This window comes from Vigna umbellata, chromosome 1 (assembly GCF_029865625.1).
Source record: "Vigna umbellata cultivar VRB3 chromosome 1, Vumbellata_1.0, whole genome shotgun sequence".
In the NCBI taxonomy this organism is placed as follows: Eukaryota; Viridiplantae; Streptophyta; class Magnoliopsida; order Fabales; family Fabaceae; genus Vigna; species Vigna umbellata.
In genome coordinates, this window is record NC_142165.1 from 42,786,947 (window position 1) to 42,808,928 (window position 21,982).

Consider the following 21,982-nt stretch of genomic DNA (forward strand, 5'->3'; position numbering starts at 1 on the left):
TTTATAATGAGTTGATGAATTGAGTTAAATAAATTGGTTTACTTAATTAAAAAATTATAACATTTTTTTCAATTTAACATTTTCTAATATATAATTAGTTTATCAAGTGATAGATAATGTTAGGATTTTAATTTTTTCTCATTGGACGTACTATTTACTTTTTTAATATATTGGGAAAGAGTAAACAAGGAGTAAAGAGTATTTAAATTACTTTAAATATTAATTTTTAATTAATGTGAGATTATTTGACACGATACATAGTCGAGATCTATCAACAATAACTATTTTCAATAAAATATATAAGAGGTTAATAACATTTGTCTTTTAAGCCAGTCGACATATTTTGTATCTTATCGAACTAAACAATATAAGAGGTTAATAACATTTTTAATGTCTCTTTTGTTATCCAACCCCTAGCTTCAAACTTGTTTTATTATTATCAAATATATTAACATTTGTCTTTTAAGCCAGTCGACATATTTTGTATCTTATCGAACTAAACAATATTTTTCTTATCTCCAAAATATTATTGAACATATTGATCTTATCAACATTTTTCTTATCTTTATATGAATATTGAGCTTATCAATCTAATTGACATTTTTCCTATCTCCTGATTAGTATTGAATTTATGGTACCAATCTACATTAAACTTACTATCACACAATCCCTTAGCCTTAACTTGAAAGAATGTGGAATAATAATTATACCTTGGTACTTTAAGAAAAAAAAGAGAGTAATAATAGAGCATATTGAGTGAGGAGTTTAATGAGACATAAGCAGTGAAAGTGAGATATTGTTTTGGGTTTTGGGAAGGGAAGAAAAGGTGTTGTTGACTGAGACAGAAGTGAGTATTTAATGCGTAACACCAAAAATGAAAGTGAAAGGGACAAGTAAAGAGAAGAAGAAGAAGAAGAAGAAAAAAAAAAAAGAAGTATATCTTTCTTTGATTTGAGCGTGCATGCTGTGTGCCATGCCATGCCATCGTTTGCTTCTCCAACGTATCGGAATGGGTGAATATCTGTCCCTTCTCCTTTTCCGAATAATCTCTCCTTTCCATTATCTAACTCATCATTCTATTTATTTACTCCTACCAATTATCTTCCTTTACAACTTTATTTTAACAATTTCTCTATAAATAAATCATTCACTTTAATATAACAAACAAATTAAATGCAAAACCTCTTATTCTCACACCCAATAATACTCAAGCTCTTCTGCTTTTATCCTTGACTCCTTACTCTTCCTTTTAATAGTCCGTTTTCCAATTGATCCAATTATTTATAAAAGGTATTCTAATATTTAAGTATCAATTATCTTACTTACATTTTCTATGTACACTGTTTTTGATGGATTTTTATATTTTCATATGTCTAATCACAGTCCAATAATAACGAGATAATCATATTTATGAAAGTAATTAAAGAATCATAATTTAAATTTAATTCATGCTTGATTCTTAAATTAGAGACTTCGATAACTACTCTCGATCGATATAAACTATAGGTGTTAATTCGATCATGGTCCACGAATCAGCCATAACATATTTTTTAAAAAGTTCAATTTTAGTAAAGGCCAAGAAAAAAAGTCTCAACCTTTATAATTCCTTCTCAAATAGCTTAGTGTGAGAGTTAATATAGGTTTAAGCTCACTATAAAATTTTAATTAACTTTAAGAAACGATATTGTTTATATAAGTGTATAAAATTATATATTTTATTGGATAATTTAATATGTTACTATTTTATTATTTTTAAATTATTATTTTTATATTATACTTGTTATTAAATAAAATATGTAATAACATTTTATATTTTTTAAGCTTTTATATATTAAATAAAATATATATATTTTTATATTGTGGTCTGTTATAATATTTTCTTACGATTTATTTTAATAATTTTTGACAAAAAGAAATCAGTAGAAAAATAAATACATCTAAAATTTCGTATAAATCCTCTTTCTAAAATTATATGATCAATCAATTAAAACACTGTTAAACTTAATTATGTTACATACTCCCATAATATAAATGTTTCTTAGCGTTCTTTTTTACTTTTAAGAAGCATTTTGTTTTTCATTTTTAATTTCGCAAACGTTGAAATTAACTATTTTAGTCACTTATATTAACTGTTATTGTGACTATTATGATCACATAACTACCATTTATGATAAAAACATAATGTTTGAATAGAATTTATAAAAACAAGAAAAGGTTAATACTTAGTAACATGGGTATCAAAAGTGTTCACATAATTCACCTTATAAAGTAAAAATTAAAAATTAAAATGTTAAACTATGTAAGTTGATAAATAAATGAATTAAAAATTCAATCATTATTAAACAACATTATAATATTTAAAATGATCAAATCATTAATTCATATAATTAAAAGTGATAATTATAATACAGAATTGTAAAAAAAATAATAAAAACATAATAAAGAATTGATGTTTGTCAATTACAAATTTGTTTAACCCATAAATGAAATGAAGTAAATTCAATTTAATTTATATTTAATTCAATTCAACTCGTATTTATTATAAATTATGTTAATTTTCGTGTTAAAATCCATTATGACAAGTAATTTAATCTTTCTTTTTTCATTCACTCAATAACAAAGTCTAATGATAGTAATTTATTATTATATTCTTTTTCATGTTAAAAAGAAAAGTTAAGGGGTTAATCATACGACTTTGTGGATATTTTGGGAGGGTTATTGCCTCCACCACCACAGGTTGGTTGTTCCTATACTTCTCTATTTTTTTTTTTTTTAAAACTGACTTTATTTAAATGTTTATGTTTTATTTTTATCTAATTTAATCTAAAACCCTAATTTGATCTCACTTCCTTTCACTCTTCACTGTCACAGTCCCACACTCTCACACCACAGAAACTTCTCTTCTTCTTCTCTTCCTATTTTCCTTGTTTACTGTCTATCTCAGCTCTACACCCCACACCCTTACATAAACTTTATTTTTTCTTTTCACTCTCTTCTTCCTCTCCTCCTAATACTTCTTTTATTTGTGATGTTTGTTTCCTCCTCCATTTCCGATGCTTCAATTGTCACTGAGTTGGCTCCAAAGATGATTGGTTCGTGAAGAAAAGTGTTGTTCGTGATTGATTTTTCCCCAAAATGTTGGTATTTGTGTGATGTTGTTTGAAAACCGTAGAAGAAGCAAAACACGAAGGCCTGAACGGATATGAGATATTTGTTCGGCCTTCAACGAGTCTTGATTGTCGACGGATGTCAAGATCCATTGAAGGCCCAACGGATCTCGTATATTCTTTCCTGCCTTCGTGTTTGACTTCTTTTATTTTTTTATTTTAGTTTATTAATTTTATTGTTTTGTATAATTCTAGATTTTGAGTTATTTATTAATTTAATTATAATTATTTAATTTGTTTAAAATATGTTTTGCATAAAAGAAAATCGTTCAAAGGACAAATGAATCTTGATTTCCGTTGATGGATGTCAAGATCTGTTGAAGGCCAAACAGATCTCTCATATCTGTTGATCTACATGACAAAATGAGAATAAGAAGATGCATGAAATAACATGTGATGGTGGAGGGAGTAACCCTCATATTTCGGTCATGTGAGTTTTTTGGATAAAGACTTTTTCGATTCTATGGGCTTTTTGGTCCAACCCACGTAGATTAGGACCAAATTTTATGAGAGGGATAAAATTAACAGGTTTAATATAAACAATATTTCTCATTTTATATGATTTGTTCTGTGATCGATTGATCTTAAATATCGATCTTGAGCTCGGATTAAATTGTATAATATAAAATTAAATTTAAAAAGTGACTTAATAGTACTACTTTCTAGTCTTAAGATAAAAGCATTGATAAAAGTAAATTTTTTTCTAAGAAAATTCATAATAATAATATAGAAAAAATCAAACTAGTTGCAAAAAATAGTTAGTTATATTTAATTTCACTACTTTTATTTTTAAAACTAATTATTTTTTTCTTAACTACTATTTCTTAAAGTTGATATTAAAAGTAAAATTGAAATTAAATGAAATTTTAAGATAATATCTTTAAATGAGGTATATGCAGTTAACAATTTGTTTATATTAATTAAATTTTATTTGTAAGTAAATCCTAGATCCAAATTTTGATAAAACTTTTAACTCAATTATATAATTGAGACCCATAAGCCAAAACATCTTGTCTCTTTTTCTAGTTATCAAGGCCCTTTTATACTAATTGTCTCATGTCCTCAAAGGTTATTAGATTGATTAACATTAAACTCTTACTTATTAAAAGAATCTTTAACTTAATTAGTTGAATTTTTACAAATGGATTTAATACATCATTCTATATTATCATTATATTATTATAATATATTTTTTAATTTCTTCATTATTTTCAACGCTGTCAATTTAGTTTCATATAAAAAGTCTTACAAGCATATCGGTTGAATTCATTAAATTTAATAAATTTAATTAATAATAACAAATTGTCAAAACTTATACCTTTTAATTATTGAAATTATATCCTCGTAATCTCTTTTAATATCCAGAAAACTAATGATAAGTATCCCTGTTAAAGACATTTGATTTTAGAAAACTAATGAACTCAAGAAGTGATTTGAGAAAAAAAGAACTTAGAAAAATAATATTGATAAAGTTCTGGAAAAGTTCTATAGAAAAGACTGGAAAGAGAAGGAGAAACAGATAACATTTACTATAGGATTAACTCAAATCATATATCCATAATCAGTACAATTAAAGTGCGAAAAATTGCGCAGTAGATGGAAACATCTTTGATGCAAAACAACCTACAAACACTAGCTATTTTCCACTGCTATCATCATCCTAACAAATTCACAAAGAATTAACATCAAAACCAACCTAAATATCAACGTTTCCAAAACAATTGTCACCATTTTTAATCGACCCAGTGGTGATGTTGTATGTGATTGTGCAGTTCATCTCAACCACAACTTTCCTCGAAAAAATGTTTAGTATTTTGACCTTACCATCAATCCTGGTATAGCTGCTGATATTCAAAGCCTGATCCTTTAGGTCAGTATCCAAATTTGGAATCGCCAGAAGCTTCTTTGCAATAATCTCCATGGTGGTGTTGACCCTTATGGTTCTTCTGGGCTTGGCTTTCCCCGGTGGAGATTCACCATCACCTATTTCCTCTCCATTATAGTAAACATCGGTTCTGGCGTTTCCAAACCTGAAGGTAAAAGCGTTTGGATTCTTCACAGATATATCAGCAAGAATCGTAACGTTGTCAGTAGAACCGTTGGCGAAAGTTCCACTGATAACGTTAATCCCGTTCGTCCTCACCTGGGGGTCTTTGACATTGTAAACGGTGAAGCCCAAGACCAGTACTATGACCACAAGTAGCACAACAATTGCAGTGGCACAACCGCAGCACTGGATAAACTTTCTTATTCGAATGTTTTTGCTGTGTGTGAATGCGTAGTCTTGATCTTCTTGAAAGTTGAAGTGGGATGATGATATGAATGGAGCCAAGGGCTTGATCTGCTGATCAGGACTCTGCTGAGCCATGCTGATTTGTGATGGTAGTGGGAATTTAACTTAGGATGAGATGGTCTTCTTGAAACTATACATTATGGCTTACTAGCAAATGGGTGGTGGGTACTTAGATCAATTTCCAATATGAAATGGTTGATTCCACGTTGATAGCGATAACTCTGTCTCCTGCACCTGCGATGTAATTGACAAGATAAATTTAGTCATTAAATATAACATTTTTTTTTTGTCTTGAATACTAATAAAATCTTGTTGTTCAGGTATATATATGATCAGATGTTGGTGGTGTTCGATCTCCACATGGGATAAGAGAGAGTGACCCATGAATAAATATTAGTATTTTTGTGCAATTAACTTTAAGTTTTTGGTTGAAAATCTTGTATTGATCAGAAATGGTAAAAAGAAGAAAATAAAGGTTATTTGTCTTGACCTTAAGGTATTGAGAATTAAGGAATTATTGGTTGATGTTTTCCTGAACGCGTTTCCAGTATTTGCACGGCTTGACCGATGACTAAATGGGAGGTTACTGAAATTAAAGGCAAAGAATGATTAAATGTACTTGATTTATGGACTAAAAAAATTGAGATGATGATTCAAGGGGAGTGACTTTGAAGGATTCTAGAAATAGGAGTGAGGGAAAAGACACATCCGGCCTGAAGGAATATGAAATGCAGCAGTGCAGAGTATTGGATCAGCAAATGCGTTGTAACAAACTAAAAAATTAGGCCAGTTTCATTCCACTACCTTGTCGATTTTCGCCTTTGAGAATGTGCAATTAAATATGTTTTGACTTGGTCATGAAGACCCAGCTTTTGGAAAATAATTTTTAACTCTTTGATGGGAAAGTTAATAAATATTTAAGTCATCAAACTCAATCCACAGGATTCTAATGTTGGTAGTCCCCACCATTTTATCCATCTCAATTCCCTTACACGGTGAATCGGTCAAAGAGATATCATAAATCCTTCTTCATAGAGCCATTTTTCATTTTCTTATTTGCTTTTTCCCTTCCATTTCACAAAAACGGTGGCACTGAACCCTTTCGGCCCTTTGGGCTTGCGTTTTACACAAGACTTAATGCATAGGGCCACTTTTATCAGTTGTGCATTTACTATATCATACGGATGTTGGATCTAAATAAAAAGGTATTTATACTCTAGACCCTCTCTATGCGCCGCGCCATCTGCTCTCAATTGCTCCACCATTTATAATAAGATTAATAATATCACAAAGAACATAACGTGCTTGATATATTTTTTTTATTTTCATAAATTCTGACATGCAGATCAGAAAATAAACAACCAATAACTCTTACTGAATATACGTTAGTTTTCGTATAGAAAGAAAAAATAGTAATTTGTAATGTAAAATTTTGTATATTTCAAATGGTGTGTACAGTTGTGTATTTACAATTTCATTTCAGCTGACATTGAACAAATCCCTTCTCCATTATGCAGAAGAGATTAAGCATCTGGAGTTTATTTCACGCACATCCTTTCCATCCAAACGAGGATTAGAGTAGCATTTTTTGAAGACGTGTTTAAATCATATTCGAAGTCTTTGCTGAAAAAATGACCCAAATGGAACCTTACTGAAGAATTTTATATTAATATACTCCTGATCTGGCTCGTAAACTCTGTGCAGATAGTTTTAATATGCATTGACTAAATGAGCACCGGAAAATATCATCGTGGCTCAATAGTTTAAGTCGTGTTCACAAACCAATGGGTTTGCTAACGCGCGTACGCCTGTTTTTCAGTTGGTACATTTTAGCAATGTGTACCGGATTTTAGTAGACAAAAATATCCTTATATATTATGGATTCCAAGTTTTAAGGTTAAGGGTATTTTAATAATTTTCATTTTCAAAACTTAAAAAAAAAAAAAAAGAAACCCCCCAAACCCTTACTCACCTCTCTCATTCCTCTTAATCCTTTCTCTTTCATCTCTCTCACTCCAACCTTTTCTCTATCATCCCTACTGTAGCCACAATTGAAAAAAATCAGAAACACGTGCCTTTAAAAAATTTTCCTTTGTAAAGAGTTGAGTCATTGACATATTCACCTTCAAGGCAAAGATTTATTCAAGATCTCTTCAATTTCACCATCTTCACTAACCTCTCTAATCTCATCATCTCTATTTGTTGAATCATCATCTCTAAAAAAACCCTCCAGGCCAATTACCAATTCTTTCTGATGTCATTATGCTTGTGAAAATTAGATAAAATTATATACGACAAAAATTATAAAATGAAAACTCATTATAAAGTCATTTTTTTGTAAGAAATTGTTTAACAACTGAGTGTTTCTGATTTTTTTCCAGGCCAATTACCAATTCATTTGATGTCATTATGCTTGTGAAAATTAGATAAAATTAGATAAGACAAAAATTATAAAATAAAAACTCATTATAAAATCATTTTTTGTAAGAAATTGTTTAACAGCGAGTATTTCTTAATTTTTTCCAGGTCAATTACCAATTCCTTTATGCTTGTGAAAATTGGATAAAATTAGATAAGACAAAAATCATAAGATGAAAACTCATTATAAAATCATTTTTTTGTAAGATTGTTTAACAGCAAGTGTTTCTGATTTTTTCAATTGGGGCTACAGCAGGGATGACAGAGAAAAGATTGGAGTGAGAAAGAGGAAAGAGAAAGGGTTGAGAGGAATGAGAGAGGTGAGTAAGGGTTTGGGGGTTTCTTTTTTTTTTTTTTAGTTTTGAGAATGAAAATTATTAAAATACCCTTAACCTTAAAACTTAGAATCCATGATATATAAGGATATTTTTGTCTACTAAAACCCGGTACACATTGCTAAAATGTACCAACTGAAAAACAGGCGTACGCGCGTTAGCAAACCCCATATATATATATATATATATATATATATATATATATTGCTAACGCGCGTACGTCGGTACATTTTAGCAATGTGTACCGGGTTTTAGTAGACAAAAATATCCTTATTATATATCATGATTCTAAGTTTTAAAGTTAAGGGTATTTTAATAATTTTCATTCTCAAAACTAAAAAAAAAAAAAAAGAAACCCCCAAACACTTACTCACCTTTTCACTCCAATCTTTTCTCTGTTATCCCTACCGTAGCTTCAATTGAAAAAATCAGAAACACTTGCTGTTAAACAATCTTACAAAAAAATGATTTTATAATGAGTTTTTATCTTATAATTTTTGTCTTATCTAATTTTATCCAATTTTCACAAGCATAAAGGAATTGGTAATTGACCTGGAAAAAATTCAGAAATACTCGTTGTTTAACAATTTCTTACAAAAATGATTTTATAATGAGTTTTTATTTTATAATTTTTGTCTTATCTAATTTTATCTAATTTTATCTAATTTTCACAAGCATAATGACATCAAAGGAATTGGTAATTGGCCTGGAAAAAAATCAAAAACACTCAGTTGTTCAAAAATTTCTTACAAAAAAATGACTTTATAATGAGTTTTCATTTTATAATTTTTGTCGTATATAATTTTATCTAATTTTCACAAGCATAATGACATCAGAAAGAATTGGTAATTGGCCTCGAGGACTTTTTTAGAGATGATGATTCAACAAATACAGATGATGAAATTAGAGAGGTTAGTGAAGATGGTGAAATTGAAGAGATCTTGAATGAACCTTTACCTTGAAGGTGAATATGTCAATGACTCAACTCTTTACAAAGGAAAATTTTTTAAAGGCATGTGTTTCTGATTTTTTTCAATTGGGGTTACAGTAGGGATGACAGAGAAAAGGTTGGAGTGAGAGAGATGAAAGAGAAATGATTGAGAGGAATGAGAGAGTTGAGTAAGGGTTTGGGGTTTTTTTTTTTTTTTTTAAGTTTTGAAAATGAAATTATTAAAATACCCTTAACCTTAAAACTTGGAATTCATAATATATAAGGATATTTTTGTCTACTAAAATCCGGTACACATTACTAAAATGTACCAACTGAAAAACAGGCGTACGCAAACCCCTATATGTATATATATAATCAAATAAATAAATAAAGGTTAAAACTATTGGTCACTTTGAAAAAGGAAAACACTATACCGGTTTCATTTACATAGATATGTATAATCCCCCTCTCCCCGTTAGGATCCAAGCAGAAGCAGAGGTAAGTCATTTGCCTCACTCTGAGTTCTCAAGAATTCCTGGAATCCCATGGAAGGAAAAAATGAGAAAGTTGCTCTTGAGAAGGTATCCCAGCCACATTCTTTAGTCCCTTTACCTTCTATTATCTTTTTCAAAAATGTCCATATCCAATTCACTGTGGATTTATCTGCCAACAGTCGATGTGGCTCCACAATCAGGTCAGCATCTCCAACGTAGTTGTATCGCACTCTAGGTGGTGGATGGTACCACTGCGCTTATCTCTTTAGTTATGAGGCCACATGTATACTGAAATGCCAAGCAATCTTGCTGGCTCTATGTACAATGCTTCACATCTATACAAAAAGGTTTTACTTGTTGATTATTAATCACATAATATGACCACGCCAAGTTACTAAAATGACGGGTTTAAGTTGTGAGGTGAGCCTGTTAACTTTAAGTACAGTTGGGAGTGCTCAGTCCAAATTCTTTAAAAGTGCTCCTTGTGGAACTCAAATTTTGTTGGACCCTTTTCATTGAACTCGAAGCAGAGCTTGCTCAGTTCTTTGGCCAAAACTGGTGCACCACAATAAAATACCCCTGATCCGAATCATGATAGCCATAATGTCAGTAAAGGGAGAAAATAAAAGGAAGAACGAAAGAATATTTTTGAGATAAGTGTATAAAAGAAGATAAAAAAAGTGAGACATATAAATAAAATTTTGTAATATCTAAGACTTACTTGACGTGTTCAAATGATGACATTGAAAAAAGAGGGTTAAAAAGAAAGTCTACCGACTACCAAAGTACGCTTGATTGCGACTAACTAACCTATTCTTCCATTATAGTGCTTGGAGCACATTTTATGGAAAACCTTCTTCCAGTTGGGCCTAGCAAAATGAGTTCGCACCTGGTAGTAGGAATTCAAAGAAGTAAGCGAGGTTTTAAATTTACTCACTCCGATTATGGCATTAAAATGGGGCTAAATGCTAATCATAGCGTATAATACATAAAAACAATGAAACGCGATAGCTTACTCTGGTCCCAGAAACAATGTCAACTCCATTTTTGGCATGGTTGAGTGCTTGTACCATGGTGATGAGGGCAGATCTAGCATCCCCTTCCTCGTATACGCTGGTCAAGTAGTTGTGCATCTCAATGACACCCTGAAGTCCATTTGATGTTCAACATTAGACATTGCGAAAAAAACATTATTCATCTTTGTGGCAGGGACAAGGAATACTAAAAGTTCTTCGGGAGGTAGTATAATAAGAAATAAATCTTCTGCAGAAACTAAATACCCTTTGATCAAGCTCTGCTACTTCATTCATGACTCCTTTGAACCAATCAAAAGAGCCTTGCTCTCTTGTAACCCAGTAAAAATAAGCGTTGGTGGTCTTCAGTGTTTTCTTCCGTTTTGGCGCAATTTTATTAAGAGATGGTGAGTCTGTAGTACTCCCAACACTAAGGTCTGAACCTCTACTTATATCAGAGATTGAATCCTGAATAAAAGTAACCCAGATAGTTATATTTCGTGGTCCTAAATTTGCATACAGATGTTCAAAGAATATTCATGAGCATAACAATTTGTATGCGACACATAACACGCCAGAGTTAAGCTATGAATCACATGAATATTAACTACTTTGCTATATTAATGTTCATTAACTAATACTATGACCGCTGGAACTCACCGCCATTTCCTCCATTTTGATGATGTTGTTGAGAAGATCTTTTAGAATGCTGATGAAAGGTGTTGCTCCTATCCCGAGACCGACTAGTAACAAAACATCATATTTTTTATAATCTTGTGCCGGTGCACCGTAAGGTCCATCGATCTTTAACTTCGGCAAACTGCATCAATGGTTAACAAGTTTTAGCTTGGAATCATGTATAAATTATTTGCCCCTACTTCCCCAGGACCAAAAATAAGAAAGCAACAACAGAAAATGGCAAGCGCCACATATACCTTTTCTTAGTGGTTTCATCAGCCCTGAGAAGCCCACTCTTCCCAGACACAGGAGGCTCACAGGCCTCAGAGAACACCCTTTTAAGCTCTTGTGTCCAATCACCCAGTTGCCGAATATGAACACTCAGGTAGTCGTCGCCAGGGGCTGAGGTAATAGAGAACGGATGCCTGACACAAAATATTGCCCCATGTTACTGTTAGATACAGATACTTGTTGAGTAAAAACTTCACAAGTTTCACTCCGAAACAAAATCGAGACTTCTAAAATAGCTCATAAACTGCAATATTGGTTTAATTTCCCTTCTTTTCTTGTTCAATATGTCTGATCATCAGGGGCAAAAGTGCTACCGGTTCGTTCTCTGTTTCATGGATACTAAAAATGCAGAGGAAAGTTCATTTTTCGAACTTCGTATCGTTTTCCATATTTCTTTGTTCAATACAGTACACATGCTACAAACAGTGTCTCAATTATGAAGCATAATGTAAATCGTAAAACCGCTACATGAAACATATTTTTGTTTAAAATTGAAATGCAACTCACCATTCAAACGGAGAAACAGCAGGACACTGCACAAACATGTATTGTCCGCTCTTGTAACGAAATTGAGGAGGCTTAGACATTTGCAATGTGAGAACATTTCCAGGATATATGGCAACCTAAACATTTTCCATTTTTTTTAAAAAAAAAAGAAAGAGGGAGAAAAAGAAGTTAGCATGCTTTTCAATTTATATTTGACTCTAATTTATATGAAGTTATAGAATTAGAGTAGTTTTTTAGATTTGGAAGTTCCTGGCAGTTTTTAGTTTGCTTTTTATGACTCTAGAGTCTGGATGCTCACAATTAGCCCAGGCCAATTGCACTTAATAGTAGTTGAGACAAGTAATAAAACCATGTTTGTTATGAAGTCGAAACTACATTTAGAGCCTAACTATTGGTTCACTTAATCAGCTAACCTTTCCAAGACGAACTGTATACAGACCAGAACGAAATAGTCTGAGTATTCTTTCGGACGTATAAAGTAAAACTGGAACCGCAAGATACATCCATGTCTGCAAACGGAAACCAGAACGTAAATCACTAATTAAAGGTAAACAAAGCATTTGAAAGATATTCTAAATAATTGAAATATGTATACCGTTTTAAGGTACCATTTATGCACGAGGTAAAGTTTTGTTCCGTGGACTATAAGAAGGACGTATACGATGACAAACAGATGATGTGAATACCAGAAGGCATTGAAGCCAGTGAGCCTACTAAATGGTTTAGGCAGCTTAATGAGATTTCTCCGGAACCATTTGGTAGCAAGTGTAAATGCTATTATCATAAGAATCACCATCAAAATTCCAGTCACACCCTCGACGCCTTTAGCCAGGTCTCCGTAACTGGGTTTAGTATCACCAAATACACCTTTCAAATACGTCTCATAATTGTCTTTAGACGTACTTACAAGTCTTGGAAAATCACAAGCAAGGTGATCTCCGGCATGAAGTATAATACCAATCACAATGGCCCCAGCAATTGTCTGTAAGAATCAGCAAGTAAAACTGGAAGTCATAAGAATCAATAAGTAAAACTGGAAATCATGTACCGAACTATCAGTGAACATAAATTTATTATGCTTCTGATATGTTTTTATTTCTAGCAGATTTATTTATTTATTTATTTTACTTTTGCACTTTAACTTTTTATGTACGATCATTACATTTTAAAGATAATTTCACTCTCATTCGTTAAGCCAATATAAGCTTTAATACTATTTCCGTATTAAATTATAAAAATATATGTATCTATTAATTTAAGAAAATTTATGCTACTCGCACAATTTAGTGATTTTGTTTAAATATGAAATATATCTATTGATTTAAATGTGCTTATTAATAAAATATGTTCGTCAGTTATAAAGAATTGAAAATAAATAAAATTGAAATAACATTAAAACGAAAGTCATTTTTAATTTAAAATAATAAAAGCAAATTACATTTAAAATAAATGCAATGGAAATACAATTAAAACATATTTAAAATATATATTTTTTATATGCATTCTTTAACTTATTTTTTATGATAATATTGTGAATTGTTTTCCCTTTATACCTAGGAGGGTAACCGTTAATTTTACACCAGTTATTACATACATTTTTTAAACTTACAAATAGAATGTACCAAAAAAAATCTTACAAATAGAAAAAAAAAACAAATATGATGTTTCCATCAAAATATAAACTTGAAATTACAGTTATCTTTTATATATATATATATATATATATATATATATATATATATATATATATATATATAGACACACACACACGTGTGTGTGTTATAATCTTTTCTTTCTCTTTCATCTAAAAAATTAGCATATTTTTAAAGGTGACAAGTTTAAAAAAAAAAATACTCAAGATTTAGTGCGTGTAAATGGTTTAGGGTTTAAGTTTAAGTTTAATTTAAATCAATTAAAATAATTGAGTTTCTTGTTTTTATTTAGAAACCCATACAATCAAATGGATTTGATTAAATTGAGTTATCAAATTAAATAATTAAAAAATAGTTTCTCTTATTTAACTCTAAGAAAGTTATAATTAACCTTTTTTTAGTGTTTCTTAATTATTATAAATAGCACTACTTATAACAAAGACATATATAATAGTTTCTAAAATTCTAAGATATCAAAATAATAAAATAAAATCATGTTTCAACTCAATGAATGTAATATAAAAATTGAAATATTTATATACAATATTTACAGATTAATATTCATACGATCATTTATATAACATTTTTTGTATGTTTATTTAATTGAGTAGAGTTGACTTTATGTAGTTTAAAGCTCACAAATTAGTTGACTTCTATTTGAATGCATTATCAAACTCTATTCATCCAATGAACTGCGTACCTTGTGAAAGTTTATGTTGTCATCAAAAGGCACAGCATAACCCAGCTTGGTTGTAGACCTGAGCCAAGTTATGGTGTTTCTGCACACGGGCAAGAGTATAAGGGCCATGTTGAATTTTAGAGTCTCAGCCCCACCCTTGGCCGTGGAAAGACAATAACCCATGATATGAAATGCATCTTTCCGCTTGTACTGTATAAACTTCCACGTGAATAGCCCCGTCATTATGCAAACCCACAATGTTAAAACCCAAAGTCTCTTCCAATTCTCTTGCAAATAGTAGATCAATCTGCGGCTCATTCTACGTATTGGACTTTTCTTCCTTAACCCCTGTAGGTTCTGGCTCAGAGCTTGGCTTGTGTAACTTAGAGCTTGACTGTAGTTGAGATACGTGTCCTTTTGTAAAAGAAGCGTCTCCAGTTGCCATAGCTGCAATGACATAGTGACCATCCAAAATGCCGTAAAACAATCAAAAGTTGAATCGTGTAGAGATATTTCAGCATGACAGCAGCATACATAAGCATAACAAGAGGAACAGAAGGCATCACGCGTGGACACGTCATGAATAAACCCCACTAATTAATATATTTTCTGTGGTGAGTCTATGAGTAACTGGCTAAAAAGCAGAAAGGCAACTTGGGAACTGAAGCATATGAAAAATGTACCTCAGAAAAACCACTCGGCATGAATATGATTCAGTCTCAATAATGCTGTTAGCCAGGGAGATAAGATAACCCCTCTCCGCTCTTTCGCCCACGATACAAATCAGCAAAGGCTAATAGCATTGATCCTTTTTTAATTTACCCCCCTTACCGCGTTACTTTAGCTCACCGTTGAGAAAGGAATAACAGAAAAATAAATTTGCTCTATGAAAATAATACTCCTTTTTTGTGTGTGAATAGAAAGAATTATACTCTTTCTACAACATTTTTACGATAGTGTTTTTACCTTTTATCTCTCTCCGTTATTTCACATCTGCATCTTTTCTCTTCCCAGTCTTTGCCTTTGTCAATACAATTATTATGAGATAGATACTTAAGTGGAAATATGTGAATAGTACTCTAGCTAGAATCAGCATGAATAACTACAATCCCATCCACTCGTTGGATTTTCCATATTTACTAAAATCTCTGAATACATACCAGCACTACCGAAAACTATAATGAATATCTTCTAAACAAGCTTATATTGGCCTCAGAAGTAAAGAGGTCATTGTAATAATGTATTAAGAAACTGAGTTATTGGAGATAATGGCTTAGTTATGTCACGTATTAAGGAACAAAGTGGTCTCCAATTAAGTTTACTGTTAAATTTGTTGACACGGTAAAAGGATGAAGAAATGAGATTGCACGTTGAGTGCATCCTATTAATCTAATACTAATAATGGGTTTTTCCTAAATGTCGGGTGATTTGCTAATTCACAATTTAGCTCATCTGTTGATTAATGGGCACAAACCTATGTAAGACGGCTAAACAAACAAGCATGGTTTAAAAAATGTGTAAAGGTATTTGTTTTTATAAACATCCAATATTTTATTAATTAAAACTTAAAACTTATTCTATATATTTAATATATTTTAAAGATACTCGATAATTAAAAACCTATTTGATTCTAAAATTTAAGAGCTGTTTGATTTGAGAGTTTATTATATTTTTTTGCTTATAATTGCAAAAATTGTTATCATATCATTTTTTTATTTCTATTTTTAATTAAGAAGTTATTATATTTGGAATTGCGAGAGCAATTGTTCCCGTAATATGTCGAGGAAAACCTTACATTTCAAGGAAAGGAAAAACTTGTGTTTTCTATTTTAGTAGTTTTATGGAAATTATATAAAACAATAATGTAAACCATAAACCAAGTCTGAGTAATATACTAAGACTGCCATTATTTTAATAACTTAATTTGAGTAATGAATTATTCCCGTTTATCATGCAATACATACGCTATCAATAATCATTTGTATGTTTTTTTTTATGAAAAAAATAATGAGCACACTATTTTGACTCTATGTATGCATGTGTTGATAGAACTAGAATATACTTATAATGGAATATAGAAAGATTTCCCACCTCGATGTAGCCAAGTCCTTCGGGGTCTAACTCTTCCATGATTAGAGCTGCATATTCTTCGGCCTGTTCCTTCAATCTGGACAACCTATTTGCAGAAGCGCTTAACATGATGATCTGAAATCAATAGTTGCGACACGAATAGGTTAATAAAAAATTTAATCCAAAAACTTTTGAGTTTTGACTTAACATTTCGTGTAAGAAAACAATCAATATTGGGGCAAAAGAAAAAACTTTAACTTAAAATGACAACTATGCCCCCACCAACTCCACTGAAAACGTCTTCATTATAAATTCCAAGAATTTGGTAAAATAAGAAAAACGAAAGCGCCATATGTGTGACAAAAGCCGAAAAAGTAAGACATAGTTCACTAACTCTTGAATATGCACCAACTAATTAATATTACGTTCTAGAACATAGGAAACGTTATAAGTAAGAACATTGAATATTGGAAGCAGTTAATTTAGTAACCATTAAATTAAGTTCAACCAATCCAGCCTAATGTTGATTTATTAAACCCCAAGTGGACACCATATGTAAGCAACGTACTACGTCCACAATATGAAGAAGAACAACACATTAAATAAAAAACGATATTAAAAAAAAATTTCAGTTGTAAACAAATATGAAAGATTTAGTTTCAGTTTAGATTTCGGAATATAAAACTAAAGTCTTCTATACCTCTTTCACTTCTTCTTCTGTGATTCTCCCATCCTCGTTCTTGTCCACCCTGTAAATTTTACCAAGATATATTTTAAAATACAAAGCACGTAATGATCATAATTGCATTACAACTTACAAGCAAAGAAATCATCAACGCTTTGACGGACATTTAAATATTAAATCAAATATGCAGTGACATTTAACAATGCTGTGCTTAATTTGTCATTAGGTGTCGTGGGCATAATTAAATAACGGAAAGTAAACAGAGGAAGATTATTTATCACTAATTAATTAAACAGAGGAGCATCAATTACTACAATGATGACCGAATAATTACATGTCGAAGAAGATCTGAAGCCGGGAATCGAAACTCTGATCAGTAATTTGCGACCAGAATTCAAACAGCTCTTCCTTGTTGATATTGTCAACTTTCAACCTTCGTTTACGACTCAGAGCATCAAACAGTTCCAGAGCGAATTCCTTCGAATCCTTCATACCTACAGAGATAAAAAAAAACATACAACTCCCTGAGTTAACAAAAACCAATAAGAAAAAGCAGTTGCGACAGGAAGAAAGAGTATTCATGCAAAACATAAAGCATCGAAACAAGCAATGAAAATTCAATGCAATAAAACAGGGAGGGTTGGGAAAACTCTGTAGAATAAACTAATCAAAAGATTTAAACAAACAATGCGAGATTCGAAAAAAGAAACAGACCTATGCATTGCGCAAAATCGGCCCGATTGAGAAATCCATCCTTAGAGATTCTATCGAAGCTGTTCTGCACCTCGTTCCACGCATCAACACCATTCGATTTGCTACTGATAAATTTCAGACCGCGAAGCGCTTTGTGCGCACCGGAGCGCGTGCGATCAAGCTGCGCGCGTTGCCTCCTGAGAGCACGAGCGGCCAGCGCCGTTTCGAATCCACCTCCGGCGCCGTTATGCCCCGAGGAAGAAGAGAGCGCGCGCGAAGCCTGGCTATGGCTCCACGAGAAGCGCCGCAGCTCCGATTTTAGCTCCTGCGAGAACTGCCTCGCCTTCGCCACCGCTTCCGCCTTCAGCTCCTGCGAGAACTGCCGGAAGCCCCGCGACGAGCTCCGCCGCATCGTCGGCGACCGCGATACCGACGCCGGAGTCTCGTATCCGCTCCCAGCGACGCCGTCGTCGATGTTAATAACCGAGGCTGGCTCGACGCTCCGAAGAACGATGGTATCATCATCTTGAAGATCAAGCGTAACCTCCACGAACTCCTCCACGGCAGAGCTGGAATCAGTTCCCGGCGAAGTTCCGGCGCTGACAGTGGCTCTTCCGGGAACAGTGTCGGACGCCCATCGGCGCTCGTGCCTCGGAACAGCACTCATTGATAAGAGAAAATGGCAGGAAGAAATGTAGCGATGGGAGATTAAGTGTGTCCGAAAGGAAAGGGAAGGTAAATCGGTTATGCAATGCAATTAGTGTTGCGTGGCTAAAGTGGAGCAGTGGTTGAGCAAAGTTGTTTTGGAAATTGGATTATGGTAAGTTGAGTTTGGAATAGGAAAGAGAGACCAAGAGGAATAACGCGTTGATAATATATGAGACAAGGACGTGAACGCGTGAATGCGAAGAAAGAAAAGAAGGGGGGTTTTGCAGGAGAGAAGAATAGGATGTATTGTATTTGTTAATGGGGGGGACCTATATAATGGAAGGGATTAAGAAGAGGAACAGAAATTGATGGAATGTTTCTAAAGTATGGTAAAATAATTATACGCAAGAAAATAAGAGTGTGTTGTTGGGTTTTTATATTAGTATGTGTGTGGGTTGAGAGAAGAGGTGTAAGGGCTCTGTATGAGCACTATAAGATGTTGGGTTTGATTTCTTTGTTTAATGGTTGTGTTTGTGTGGCTTGGTTTTAAGGGTTGAGAAGAAGTAGAGGGAGAGTGTGTGCAAGTGACCTTGTGCTGGGTTGGAAAACGAAAGGGAATATCTCTATTTTACGCTAGTGGGACCTCTTATTACAGAGGTTTTTAGGCGACGGCAGATATCACTTTTGTCAACTCAGCCCACTATCCTTTCTTTTTAACTCTTCCTCTCAATTTACTACATACATTTTCTTATTATACTCTCATTTTTTATCTGAGAACGGCTCCACTTCGCTAAATAAATAACAATGGAACGTAGTCAACTGTCACAATCTCTCTTTCTCTTTCTTTCCATCACACATTTCTTCAAGCTTATTTCCATTACAACATATTTAACCATTAAATAATTCCATTTATTTTAAACTATAAACCTTGCTGTAGTATACTTTACTTTTTAAATATACCATTCATAGCATTTACATTTATTTTAGTATTTAATTTTATAATAAACACTTTGTTATCTATTAAAAATATCGTAAAATTGTAATAACACTAAATTACAACTGTCTTGTAATAATATAAAACTCATATTTTTAAGCATTAAAACCTTGTGTGATTGAGCAATGTTACATCTGAAACATTTCACTACAATTTTTAATACCGTAACAACACGTGTATAAAATAACTGCATACTTTTTGGATTCGCCACATAAATTGATGTCATTAATAAGTAACCTTATAGATATATGATCAAAGTTTAAATATGGAGATCTCGAAAAGTGTATTAAGTATGTTACATGCAATAAATGTGACGAGACTTCAATAAAGATGCTTTCATGTAAGACATTAGAGAGAAAGAGAGATGAAGCTGCAATTGTTAAGTGTAAATAAATTAAGTGTGGAACAAATATAAATACGATATAATGATAAAGTTAAAAGAAAAGATGAAAAAAAGATTATAATAACTTCAACTCTTTTTTCATTAATAAATTAGATAATATAAGATTTATTTTTTGAGTTTGTAATAAAGAATAAGAAAACTTGTAAATTTAACTCTTATCACTCACTGCCAATTAACATTATCGATAAAAAGAAATATAAATTAAGGTATGTGTTACATAGGAATGTGTAGTTCTAATATATTCTGATGATATAAGAATTACAGAAGAATTTATAGATTTAGGGTAAACAAATCTCAAAGTTGAAGAAGATCATTAAAAAATGTTATTCTTCTATTTTGATTTATATTTATGTGAATATTTTTCAACATAATTCAAACATAAGAATGATGAGAGTATTAATTATATGGAACATTTAGAAGAAAACATATTTGTTTTAGAAACTGAAGTTATGTAGTTATTTTGAAGAAAAAAAAGTTGTACAATTGTTGTTTTTTTTAATCGATGGAGAATTTTACTTAATATTTAACATTCTGTAATTTATTAACATGCCTATCTTTTCGTTGAAATGCATGTGATGTTACAGTATGTTTGACATGTAAAATAAAATTAACATAATTAAATCTATTTATTTATTTTTTAAATTTGAAGATTAAACTGTATTAAAAAAATTTTAAAAAATCTCATTTCGTATTAAAATTTAAAAACTCAATACATATTTAGCTTCTAATTTAAAAATATTTAAAGTAATGCTGTTTAAAATATTTATATTAATAATAATATTTTATTTCATCTTCTTCTTCCTAGCTTCAGTCAAACGGTTGTGTTCTCTCAACGCACATCTCATCATAAGTTGACCTCAGGCATGGAGATGGGCGATAGTTACAATGCGAAATAAAACAAAATAAAAAATAAAAGGAAAAACGTAACAGTATGTTGCATTTGAGCATTTTTTTTTTTGCGATACATTATTTATCTTCTCTTTCTACAAGAACAACACGAGGAAATCACTTTTTTTGTTGCTTTCGTGCGCAACTCTTGTAGTAGGTAGTGGTGTACTTTTTCACATACATTAATTGAGAACTAAACTTGTGTTAAAAGACATCTCAAAAGGATTATACTTTCAATTCCAATTCTCTCTAAACCTATAACCATCATCCTATTATTAGTGTTTCAACAATTTTAATTAGTAACTTATTTTTTGAAATGTGATGTTAAAGAATTATTACGAAGATAATCATAAAATTTTAAATGTAATTACAATAATGTTTAACAAAACTAAATGAATAAGTTTTAAGTTAACACATGATGACCGGTATGAAGTTTTGTATATGACAAACTGCAGGAAACACCTTTTGCGCAAAGGTTAAACCATAAACGCCAAATGTAATACTAGCTAATAAAAGTATTTTTGTAATAAGTATTAGCTAACAAAGTTTTAGGTACCAATAAATTAATGTCTAAATTAGTTTTTAATTTAAGATTAAAGAATAATTTAAAATCAATAATAATAGTTTCGGTAGGATTGAGATCCCTAACCCAAAGCATTCAAAGTTGTCTACTACATCATTCAGTTGCGCTATTCTCTGTCTTCTCCAGTCGCGGAAGAGGGTGCTGGCAGAAGACACACTGACGCGCTCAAGTTAGTAACTTGGCTTAATAATGTTTAATCAATATGAGTATCCAGAATTCGTTGCCTGACCCTCTGTTAAACATATATTTAAAATGAGCTTAAATGCTTTCGTTATTTCATTAACTGTCAATCAATGGTTGTTATTATGATTGATAGTCTTTAATTACCTTAACAACTGTCTTTACCGATCGGTTACTGAGTTGTTAATTACTTGTCCGTTCGACGATCCATTGGCTTGACGGATATCCATACAATACAATAATAAATAATAATGTTAAAGTTAATTTATACTTTAATTCACAAATCAATTATAATTTTTTATTTATAATAGAAATTATTTTAAATATAACTTTTTTTAGTTTATATAATAGTATTTAATTTAGTCGATGACTAATTATTT

The 21,982-nt window shown here is 31.6% G+C and overlaps 2 protein-coding genes across 2 annotated transcripts; both read right to left on the reverse strand.

Annotated features, from left to right (window-relative positions):
• Positions 1-4,672: 4,672 nt before the first annotated feature.
• LOC124827294 (late embryogenesis abundant protein At1g64065) lies at positions 4,673-5,763 on the reverse strand. The gene has a single exon (XM_047300318.2). The coding sequence runs from the start codon at positions 5,533-5,535 to the stop codon at positions 4,864-4,866; it is 672 nt and encodes a 223-aa protein (XP_047156274.1). The 5' UTR covers positions 5,536-5,763; the 3' UTR covers positions 4,673-4,863.
• Positions 5,764-9,490: 3,727 nt separating this feature from the next.
• LOC124827304 (respiratory burst oxidase homolog protein A-like) lies at positions 9,491-19,013 on the reverse strand. The gene is made up of 14 exons (XM_047300331.2): positions 17,928-19,013; positions 17,548-17,707; positions 17,229-17,277; positions 16,550-16,663; positions 14,480-14,905; positions 12,723-13,109; positions 12,541-12,636; positions 12,128-12,243; positions 11,587-11,754; positions 11,312-11,471; positions 10,919-11,119; positions 10,655-10,783; positions 10,449-10,527; positions 9,491-10,217 (listed from the first exon to the last, which is right to left on the reverse strand). Exons 1-14 carry the CDS (start codon positions 18,571-18,573, stop codon positions 10,108-10,110), a joined length of 2,841 nt encoding a protein of 946 aa, XP_047156287.1. The 5' UTR covers positions 18,574-19,013; the 3' UTR covers positions 9,491-10,107.
• Positions 19,014-21,982: the final 2,969 nt, after the last annotated feature.

Bases quoted from the DNA above. Each gene is read 5' to 3' on its own strand.
- LOC124827294 (XM_047300318.2), bottom strand. From the start codon at position 5,535: ATGGCTCAGCAGAGTCCTGATCAGCAGATCAAGCCCTTGGCTCCATTC.
- LOC124827304 (XM_047300331.2), bottom strand. From the start codon at position 18,573: ATGAGTGCTGTTCCGAGGCACGAGCGCCGATGGGCGTCCGACACTGTT. The intron at 17,708-17,927 runs GTCTGTTTCTTT...TTATCTCTGTAG, and splicing joins CGATTTTGCGCAATGCATAG to GTATGAAGGATTCGAAGGAA. The intron at 10,218-10,448 runs GTTAGTTAGTCG...GATTCGGATCAG, and splicing joins GCACTATAATGGAAGAATAG to GGGTATTTTATTGTGGTGCA.